This window comes from Kogia breviceps, chromosome 5 (genome assembly GCF_026419965.1).
Source record: "Kogia breviceps isolate mKogBre1 chromosome 5, mKogBre1 haplotype 1, whole genome shotgun sequence".
NCBI classification, from domain to species: Eukaryota; Metazoa; Chordata; class Mammalia; order Artiodactyla; family Physeteridae; genus Kogia; species Kogia breviceps.
This window is the reverse complement of record NC_081314.1, coordinates 30,382,707-30,394,774: the sequence shown is the minus strand read 5'-3', so window position 1 is coordinate 30,394,774 and position 12,068 is coordinate 30,382,707. Positions and strand designations below refer to the sequence as shown.

At 36.4% G+C, this 12,068-nt stretch overlaps 1 protein-coding gene across 4 annotated transcripts in view; it reads right to left on the bottom strand.

Annotated features, from left to right (window-relative positions):
• OXNAD1 (oxidoreductase NAD binding domain containing 1) overlaps positions 1 to 12,068 on the bottom strand; it is a 55,815-nt gene that overhangs the window by 4,157 nt on the left and 39,590 nt on the right. For all 4 annotated transcript variants that reach the window (XM_059065042.2, XM_059065043.2, XM_067033825.1 and 1 more), the window contains one exon: positions 11,520 to 11,661. In XM_059065042.2, the coding sequence (XP_058921025.1) occupies positions 11,520 to 11,661 (142 nt within the window). The remainder of the gene's footprint in view (positions 1 to 11,519; positions 11,662 to 12,068) is intronic.

The following is a 12,068-nucleotide window of genomic DNA, read 5'->3' as shown; positions in this document are numbered from 1 at the left end:
TGAAGGGGACATAGGCAACCTTCCAGAAAAAGAATTCAGAATGATGACAGTGAAGATGATCCAGGACCTCGGAAACAGAATGGAGGCAAAGATTGAGAAGATGCAAGAAATGTTTAACAAAAACCTAGATGAATTAAAGAACAAACAAACAGGGGTGAACAATACAATAACTGAAATGAAAACTATACTAGAAGGAATCAACAGCAGAATAACTGAGGCAGAAGAACGGATAAGTGACCTGGAAGACACAATGGTGGAATTCACTGCTGTGGAACAGAATAAAGATAAAAGAATGAAAAGAAATGAAGACAGCCTAAGAGACCTCTGGGACAACATTAAACACAACAACATTTGCATTACAGGGGTCCCAAAAGGAGAAGAGAGAGAGAAAGGACCCAAGAAAATATCTGAAGAGATTATAGTCAAAAACTTCCCTAACATGGGAAAGGAAATAGCCACCCAAGTCCAGGAAGTGCAGAGAGTCCCATACAGGATAAACCCAAGGAGAAACATGCCAAGACACACAGTAATCAAATTGGCAAAAATTAAAGACAAAGAAAAATTATTGAAAGCAGCAAGGAAAAAATGACAAATAACATACAAGGGAACTCCCATAAGGTTACAGCTGATTTCTCAGCAGAAACTCTACAAGCCAGAAGGTAGTGGCATGACATATATAAAGTGATGAAAGGGAAGAATCTACAACCAATATTACTCTACCTGGCAAGAATCTCATTCAGATTCGATGGAGAAATCAAAAGCTTTACAGACAAGCAAAAGCTAAGAGAATTCAGCACCACCAAACCAGCTTTACAACAAATGCTAAAGGAACTTCTCTAGGCAGGAAACACAAGAGAAGAAAAGGATCTACAAAAACAAACCCAAAACAATTAAGAAAATGGTCATAGGAACATACGTATCGATAATTACCTTAAACGTGAATGGATTAAATGCTCCAACCAAAAGACACAGGCTCGCTGAATGGATACAAAAACAAGACCCATATATATATATATATATATATATATATATATATATATATGCTGTCTACAGGAGACCCACTTCAGACCTAGGGATACATACAGACTGAAAGTGAGGGGATAGAAAAAGATATTCCATGCAAATGGAAATCAAAAGAAAGCTGGAGTAGCAATACTCATATCAGGTAAAATAGACTTTAAAATAAAGAACGTTACAAGAGACAAGGAAGGACACTACATAATGATCAAGGGGATAAATCCAAGAAGAAGATATAACAATTATAAATATGTATGCACTCAACATAGGAGCACCTCAATACATAAGGCAACTGCTAACAGCTATAAAAAAGGAAATCGACAGTAACACAATAATACTTTAACACCTCACTTACACCAATGGACAGATCATCCAAACAGAAAATTAATAAGGAAACACAAGCTTTAAATGACACAAAAAACCAGACAGATTTGATATTTACAGGACATTCAATGCAAAACCAGCAGATTACACTTTCTTCTCAAGTACGCACGGAACATTCTCCAGGACAGATCACATCTTGGGTCACAAATCAAGCCTTAGTAAATTTAAGAATATTGAAATCATATCAAGCATCTTTTCTGACCACAATGCTATGAGATTAGAAATCAATTACAGGGAAAAAACCCGTAAATACCACAAACATATGGAGGCTAAACAATACGTTACTAAATAACCAAGAGATCACTGAACAAATCAAACAAGAAATTAAAAAATACCTAGCGACAAATGACAATGAAAAAAGAATGATCCAAAACATATGGGATGCAGCAAAAGCAGTTCTAAGAGGTAAGTTTATAGCAATACAAGCCTACCTCAAGAAACAAGAAAAATCTCAAATAAACAATCTAACCTTACACCTAAAGGAACTAGAGAAAGAAGAACAAACAAAACCCAAATTTAGTAGAAGGAAAGAAATCATGAAGATCAGAGCAGAAATAAATGAAATAGAAACAAAGAAAATGACAGCAAAGATCAATAAAACTAAAAGCTGGTTCTTTGAGAAGATAAACAAAATTGATAAACCATTAGCCAGACCCATCAAGTAAAAGAGGGAGAGGACTCAAATCAATAAAATTAGAAATGAAAAAGGAGAAGTTACAACAGACACTGCAGAAATACAAAGCATCCTAAGAGACTACTACAAGCAACTCTACGCCAATAACGTGGACAACCTGGAAGAAATGGACAAATTCTTAGAAAGGTATAACCTTCCAAGACTGAACCAGGAAGAAATAGAAAATATAAACAGACTAATCACAAGTAATGGAATGGAAACTGTGATTAAAAATCTTCCAACAAACAAAATCCAGGACCAGATGGCTTCACAGGTGAATTCCACCAAACATTTAGAGAAGAGCTAACACCCAACCTTCTCAAACTCTTCCAAAAAATTGCAGAGAAAGGAACACTCCCAAACTCATTCTATGAGGCCACCATCACCCTGATACCAAATCCAAAGATACTACAAAAACAGAAAATTACAGACCAATATCACTGATAAATATAGACGCAAAAATCCTCAACAAAATACTAGCAAACAGAATCCAACAACATATTAAAAGGATCATACACCATGATATAGTGGGATTTATCCCAGGGATGCAAGGATTCTTCAATATATGCAAATCAATCAATGTGATACACCATATTAACAAACTGAAGAATAAAAACCATATGATCATCTCAATAGATGCAGAAAAAGCTATTGACAAAATTCAACACCCATTTATGATAAAAACTCTCCAGAAAGTAGGCATAGAGGGAACCTTCCTCAACATAATAAAGGCCATATACGACAAGCCCACAACAAACATCATTCTCGAGGGCGAAAAACTGAAAGCATTTCTTCTAAAATCAGGAACAAGACAAGGATGTCCACTCTCACCACTATTATTCAACATAGTTGCAGGATACAAAATTAATGCACAGAAATCTCTGGCATTCCTATACATTAATGATGAAACATCTGAAAGAGAAATTAAGGAAACACTCCCATTTACCACTGCAACACAAAGAATAAAATACCTAGGAATAAACCTACCTAGGGAGACAAAAGACCTGTATGCAGAAAACTATATAAGACACTGATGAAAGAAATTAAAGATGACACCAACAGATGGAGAGATATACCATGTTTTTGTATTGGAAGAATCAATATTGTGAAAATGACTATACTTCCCAAGCAATCTACAGATTCAATGCAATCCCTATCAAATTACCAATGGCATTTTTTACAGAACTAGAAAAAATCTTAACATTTGCATGGAGACACAAAAGACCCCAAATAGCCAAAGCAGTCTTGAGGGAAAAAAACGGAGCTGGAGGGATCAGACTCCCTGACTTCAGACTATACTACAAAGCTACAATAATCAAGACAATATGGTACTGGCACAAAAACAGAAACATAAATCAATGGAACAGGATAGAAAGCCCTGAGATATACCTATGCACCTATGGCCAACTAATCTATGACAAAGGAGACAAGGATATACAAGAGAAAAAACACTCTTTTCAATAAGTGGTGCTGGGAAAACTGGACAGCTACATGTAAAAGAATGAAATTAGAACACTCCCTAACACCGTACACAAAAATAAACTCAAAATGGATTAGAGACCTAAATGTAAGACCATACACTATAAAACTCTTAGAGAAAAACATAGGAAAAACACTCTGACATAAATCACACCAAGATCTTTTTTGATCCACCTCCTAGAGTAATCGAAATAAAAACAAATAATAAACAAATGGGACCTAATGAAACTTCAAAGTTTTTGCAAAGCAAAGGAAACTACAAACAAGACAAAAAGACAACCCTCAGATGGGAGAAAATGTTTGCAAACAAATCAACGGACAAAGGATTCATCTCTAAAATATATAATCAGTTCATGAAGCTCAATATTAAAAAAAAAAAAACAACAACCCAATCAAAAAATGGGCAGAAGACCTAAATAGACAATTCTCCAAAGAAGACATACAGATGACCAGAAGCACATGAAAAGCTGCTCAACATCACTAATTATTAGAGAAATGCAAATCAAAACTACAATGAGGTATCATCTCACACCAGTTAGAATGGGCATCATGAGAAAATCTACAAACAAATGCTGGAGAGGGAGTGTAGAAAAGGGAACTCTCTTGCACTGTTGGTGGGAATGTAAATTAATACAGCCACTACAGAGAAAGTATGGAGGATCCTTAAAAAACTAAAAATAGAATTACCATATGACCCAGCAATCCCACTACTGGGCATATACCCAGAGAAAACCATAATTCAAAAAGACACATGTACCCCAATGTTCATCGCAGCACTATTTACAATAGCCACGCCATGGAAGCAACCTAAATGTCCATTGACAGATGAATGAATTAAGAAGATATGGTACATATATATGATGGAATATTACCCAGCTATAAAAAGGTACAAAATTGGGTCATTTGTAGAGACATGGTAAGATCTAGAGACTGTCATACAGAGTGAAGTAAGTCAGAAATAGAAAAACAAATATAGTATATTAATGCAGGTATGTGGAACCTAGAAAAATGGTACAGATGAACTGGTTTGCAGGGCAGAAATTGAGACACAGATGTAGAGAACAAACGTATGGACACCAAGGGGGGAAACCGGCAGGGGCTGGGGGGGGGGTGGTATGATGAATTGGGAGATTGGGATTGACATGTATATACTGATGTGTACAAAATGGATAACTAACAAGAACCTGCTGTATAAAAAACAAAAACAGAAACAAAAACAAGTCAAAGTATTGTTTGCATGGATCTAACGTGGTCTGAATTTTCCAGAATGTCACTGCCATGTAGATTGTATGTTGTTGTGTCCAGAAATTTACCAAACATGTTCACTATTCTGGAGAACCACATCCCAGTGTACAGCATGCATGTGTGGTCCTTCTGTCACCAGGAAACACCTGCACCATCTGCATCTGCATACATACATTCACGGTGATCCTACACCGAGGAACAGCAACCTGCCTACCTCATACTACCTTCTAGTTTAGACATGTCCCACCATTTATACACTGAAAAACAGTCTTTGATTATGGATCACTATCCTTTATTTCTCTTTTGTATTGTATTTAGAGAATTATATTTTAAATGTATTTATTTAATGTACGTACTTATGTATATACTAACTTTGAATTTCATTTCAGAAATGAAAGGGGGCATTGGATCTGGCAGTGTTGAGAACCCTTAGTTTGGAGAAAAACACACTGAGCTACGAGTCACAAAGGTAACTTTTAATCACAGCCCCTATGAAATCCAGCAAGTCCCTTCACTCCTCTCAGCCTCTGCTGCCGCACCTGGAAAATGGGTTCCAGCCCCTGTCCTGCTCACCCCCCAGGGCCATGGTGTGCATTGCATGACACTGTGGGGGAACCCCTGCTGGCATCAAGCACTGCATGGAGGGTATTTTGGTCATGTGGCTGTCACAGAAGAAAAAACATAGGGGGTGCCTGCTTCCTTCTTCCCTGTCACCAAAAAAACAGAACTTAGGAATAAAGAAATCATTTATATTAGGAGCATTCTTGACACAAATCAACTGAGTAGACGCCCTCAGTTCAGGCACTTTCTGAAGACCAACACTGAGCGCTCACCTGGTGCCTTGCCTGACAGGTATACAGTAGGTACTTTTTGATATGAATTTAATTTGGGGTTCTATAACTTAAAGAACTAAACTTAGAGAAAATCTAAGAAAAAATGAAAATTATGTGAATTCACAGAACAGGTCCTTTTTGGTCAAGAACTGTTAAATGAATGGAAATCCTTTCTCTGAGGGAGGAAAAAAAACCCATCTGAACTTAACTATTTTAAAGATGCAGGAGATTTTTACATGAAGGACGGTATGTGGGTTTTCATTTTTGACAGAAAAAATTAGCAGCAAGGGCGCATTCTTTTAGGAATAACTAAAATCTAGGAATTGCTACACTGGTTTCCAAAGTGCTTTAAAATGCTCTTTCCTTTCAAGTCTTGAAAATAGAAATCTGTGGAGGCTCTGTCTAATGATGACAGCAGAGTTAATCTCTCTCCCCTCCTCTCCTTCTTGCCTGTACATTTCTCCTTATCTCTAAGAATCTAAGAGTAAAAGAGACTAAGAAACAAGACAGAAATAATTCCCTCCAATGGTCACCTTCAGAGTGCTTAGTAATGACAACAAACAAAACCTTTAGGTTACTGTTTTTAGAAACCAGAGCATTTTCAACCCTTAAGTTGTCAAGAAAATATGCCCCAGAGAAAGATAATAATCAAGAAGCCTGTCGTCTCCTTAGTGACAAAATAATCTTCAGTAGATCTATCTCCTAATTTGCTAGCATCTGGAAAGAATCAAAAGCCATCTTTGTCTTTTGTTGATCGATAAAAACTGCCAGGGTAGCATGAACAGGAGACTCAAAGTGCTGTAGAGTATAAAATGGAAGTGAGTAAAGGGACATTACCTTCAATTACATGGCAATGTATCTAATTTGGATATAGATTTTCTACTTTTGAAATAAACAACTTTTCCACAGCAACTGGTGCCCAGCACACAATAGCTGTCTACAACCCTTTACCTTACCAGGAGCTTGAGCCAAAGCAGAGAAAATAAAGGAAGACGTTTATGGCACTTTATTCCATGTCCCAACAGAGCAGCCTGCTGCCACCGAGACACTCACGTGCCTCTATTGTCCACTCTAATAGCTTAATAAGACGAATCCCCAGGAGGAAAACAGACACCTGAGAATGGTTCCAAGAAAAATCTGACTTCATAAAGGCTGTTTGCAACTCCCACTGGGCAGAGTGGAGCAGGCACTACAATTAGGATGTGAACTCAAGCAACGGCCACTTGGAGATTTTCTACAGCCTCTTGGAATAAGTTCCTTCACTGAAATGCCAATGAGCCATGAAACCAAGCAGGGAGCTATGGACCAGGAACAGGTCCAGGTCATGTAGGTGGCCAAAAACTGGAGGGGGCATGTGGCACTAGTAGCCCGGATGGCTAAGCTCCTTTTAGCACTGACCTCGGGGCACATGGACCTCTTGCTGGCCCCACCCTCAGGGCATACTTTAACAACTCAGGATGCAACCTGGAGACAGTGATGGAGGAAAATCCAAAGAGAATATAAAACGGAATGAGATAGTGGAGGCCACACCAAAGGAAGGACTCAGAAGGTCACAGGGCAGAAATGTGACAGGATACATTTACAATGGAAATGCTAAGGCAAGCAGCTGTAAATGTGTCCAAACAGATATAACCTGACCTGTAAACCACAGAAAGAATGTTTTTTTATGCTGCTGTAGATTTAGAAATCTTTTATTTTTCAAATTATCTTTACGGTAACAGTTTTTTGTTGTTGTACAGCTCTATGAATTTTAACACAAACATAGAGAAGTGTAGCACCAAAATAGATATTGAACAGTTCCATCACCCCCTAAAACTCCCCTATGCTATCCCTTTCTGCTCACACCCTTCCCCACCCTATCCCTTGTCAACCACGTTTCCATCACTGTATTTCTACCTTCCAGATTGTAGCATAAATGAGATTATAGAGTGTGGGACCTTTGACACTGGTTTTTTTCACTCAACATAACACCCCTGAGATTCACCTGAGTTGTGGTGTGCATCAACAGTTGATCTGTTTTTACTGCTTAATTAACAAATACAGGCAGACCTGGGAGGTACTGCAGGTTCGATTCCAGAACACTGCAATAAAGGGAGTAGAGTCACAGCCATTGTTTGGTTGCTGTGCATATAATAGTTATGTTTATAATGCATATAAAAGTTATGTTTACATTATACTTTAGTCTATTAAGTGTGCAGTAGCATTATGTCTAAAAAATGTACATACCTTAATTAAAAAATACTTTATACTACAAAGCTACAGTAATAAAAACAGTATGGTACTGGCACAAAAACAGACAGATCAATGGAACAGGATAGAAAGCCTAGAAATAAACCCACACATACTTATGGTCAATTAATCTATGACAAAGGAGGCAAGAATAGACAATGGAGAAAAGACAGTCTCTTCACTAAGTGGTACTGGGAAAACTGGACAGCTACATGTAAAAGAATAAAATTAGAACATTCTCTAACATCATATAGAAAAACAAACTCAAAATGGATTAAAGACCTAAATGTTAAGACCAGATACTATTAAACTCCTAGAGAAAAACATAGGCAGGGCACTCTTTGACATAAATTTCAGCAATATTTTTTTTGGATCCATCTCTTAGAATAATGGAAATAAAAACAAAAATAAACAAATGGGACCTAATTAAACTTAAAAAGGTTTTGCACAACAAAGGAAACCATGAACAAAACGAAAAGACAACCAATGGACTGGGAGAAAATATTTGCAAACAATGCTACCAACAAGGGATTAATGTCCAAAATATACAAACAGCTCATACAGCTTAATATAAAAAAAAAAATCCCAATTAAAAAATGGGTAAAAGACCTAAACAGACATTTCTCCAAAGAAGACATACAGATGGCCAACAGGCAATATGAAATGATGCTCAATGTCGTTAATTATTAGAGAAATGCAAATCAAAACTACTATGAGGTACCACCTCACTCCAGTCAGAATGGCCATCATCAAAAAATCTACAAATAATAAGTGGTGGACAGGGTGTGGGGAAAGGCAACCTTCCAAACTGTTGGTAGAAAGGTAAATTGGTGCAGCCACTATAAAGAACAGTATGGAGGTTCCTTAAAAAACTAAAAACAGACTTAGCATATGATCCATCAATCCCACTCCTGGGCATATATCTAGGGAAAACTCTAATCTGAAAAGATACATGCACCACAAAGTTCATAGCAGAACTATTCACAATAGCCAAGACATGGAAACAACCTAAATGTCCATCAACAGATGAATGGATAAAGAAGATGTGGTACATATATATGATGGAATAATACACAGCCATAAAAAAGAATGAAATAATGCCATTTGAAGCTACATGGATAGACCTATCATAACAAGTGAAGTAAACCAGACAAAGACAAATATCATATATCACTTGTATGTGGAATCTAAAAAAATAATACAAAAAAACTTATTTACAAAACAGAAATAGACTCACAGACATAGAAAACAAACTTATGGCCACCAAAGGGGAAAGCTGGGGAAGGGATAAATTAAGAGTTTTGGATTAACATACATATACTGCTGCTATATATAAGACAGATAAACAACAAGGACCTACTATATACTACAGGGGACTATATTCAGTATCTTGTAATAACCTATAATGAGAAAGAATCTGAAAAAGGATATATATGTTTGTGTATATATATACACACATACATATATATGTATAGCTGAGTCACTTTGCTGTACATCTGAAACTAACATAACATTGTAAATTAACTATACTTTAATTTTAAAAGTTTCTTCATATAAAGAAAACCTTTATTGTTAAAAAAAATGCTAACTATCATCTGACAAGGCAGGGTTGCCACAAACATTCAATTGGTAAAAGAACACAATTATCTGCAAAGTGCAGTAAAGTAAGGCGCAGTAAAACAAGGTCTGCCTGTATACTGTATGAATGTATTGATACCACAGTTTATTTATCCATTCACCTGCTGAGGGATGTTTTGGTTGTTTCTTGATTTTGACAATTATGAACAGAACCACTACAAACATTCATGTACAGGTTTTTTATATGGACAATTCTTTTGTTTCTCTAGGATGAATACCCAGAAGTGGTACTGCTGAGTATTATAGTAAGTGTATATTTAATTTCATATGGAACTGCCAAAATATTTTCCAGGATGGCTGTAGTATCTTGCTTTCCTTCTAACAATATAAGCAATATAAGAGTTCCAGTTGCTCCACATCATTGGCAGCACTTGGTATTGTCGATATTTTAAATTTTAGTCATTCTAATAGGTCTGTAGAGGTATCCCACTATATATGGTTTTAATCTGCATTTCCCTAATGGTTAATGATGCTGACCATTGTTTCATTGCTTATTTGCCATCCTTATGTCCTTTTTAGGGAAGCGTCTGTTCAATCCTTTGCCCATTTAAAAATTATGTTTGTTTTATTTTTGCTGCCTTTTGCAAGTTCTTTATATATTCTGGATATGAGTCCTTTGTTGGGTATCTAATTTTCAAATACTTTCTCCTAGGCTGTGGCTTCTTTTTGAAAATTCTGTTATAGTGTATTTTGCAGGAAAAAATTTTTAATTTTGATTAAGTCCAATATATAAATCTTTCCTCTTAGGGATCTTGCTTTTGGTGTCATGCCTAAGAACTATCTGCCTACCCTGACGTTCAGAATATATCCTGTGTTTTCTTCTAAAACCTTTACTTAGACCTACAATATATTTTGAGTTAACTTTGAATATAAAGTATGAGATTTAGGTCAATGTTTCTTTTTTTTGCGTATGGATAGACAACTATTCCAGCACTATTTGTTGAAAAGGTTATCCTTTCTCCATTGAATTTCCTTAGCACCTCTGTCAAAAATCAAAAGGCCGTATATGTGTAGGTCTATTGAACTCTTTAATCTGTTCCATTGATCTATATGTCTATCCCTTCACCAATACCACACTGTTTTTATTACTGTAGCTTTATTTTAATTTTAAATTTGAGTAATGTGATTCCTCCCCTGTTAGTCTTCTTTTTCAAAACTGTTTTTGCTACCCTAGTTCCTTTGCTCTTCCATATAAATTTTAAAATCAGTTGATTTGTATCTACAATATTTGCAATATAACACATTCTTTTTTGGTAAAGGGGATAAGCAAGTGCCTGAGATGGTTTGGAGGTTGTTGGTAAATATAGAAGGCACACTCTAGAAGTGAGGGGATGGCAGTTAAAAAAAAGACAAAGGTCAAAAACTAAGAAGACAAATAACTAATCTGTTCTGAGCTCACACTTTGTTATCAGAGTTCTAGTAGTTAATGAACAGCAGCATAGGGTTGTGTTGAGGTCCATGGTGAACCATGAATTATTAGCAGCAAATGTGGACTCCTTCTCAAAATCACATGTGAAGAGCTCTCCAGAGACTGAAATGGAGAGGCAGTGTCACCACAGGTTTAGCAGTGCTCAACTGGGCACGAGAAGTATGTAATCAGAGATTGTTTCCTCTCCAAATAATGAGAGAATGATTAGCTTAATTCCCTTCACTTAAGATGGTTAGGACAAAATAATCTGATTTATAGATTTACCAATTACAAGACACACACAGAGCCAATTTTCAAAAATGTACATATGAAGTAAAATGTTTTAATCCTAAAGCAGCATTCAACTGAATACTCTTTGGTGACCTAGAAGGTATTTCAAGACAAAGTATCTTTGCATCATCCTTAGTGCATCAAAAAGGTTCTGCTTCTTTAACCTTGCTACAGTCTGAATTCTCGATGGAGGGGAGCTCTTTGTGAGCTTCTACCCTTTTCACGCAAGCCTAGGTTTCTTAGGTGGATTAAGTGAGCTGAACACAAATTCTGTGGGAGACAGAGATCCCAGATCTCCAAGTTTAAACAGAGGTTTGCTCACCTGATTGTGAATCCAGAGAGCAGGAGGGTGGTTTGTGTATTTCACTGCCAATTCTATCATTCTCTCTTGTTCTAGCAGTCTGGGGCTGGAGCATATTGAGAACCCACCAACCACAGAGACTCCTGGGATAAAGAAGTCAACCCTAAAAGGAAAGGCAAGTAAATGATTTGTTGAAGCAATTTTAAAAGTGGGTAGTAAGGTAAACAAAACTGACAAACTTTTAGCTACACTAAGAAAAAAGGAGAAAAAAATAAAATTACTAAAATCAAGAATGAATGATGGGACATTATCACTAACCTCACCAAAAAAAAAAAAAAAAAAAAAAAAAAAGATTATAAAGGAATTCTATGAATAAGATAAAAAATTAGCTAACTCAGATGAAATGGACGCATTCCTTGAAAGACATAAATTACCTAACTGGACTCAAGAAGAAATTGAAAATCTGAACAGACCCATAATAAGTAAATGGATTGAATTAGTAATTTTAAAACTTCCCAAAAGAAAAGAATACGTCCAGATGGCAGCACTAGTGAACTCTACCAAACATTT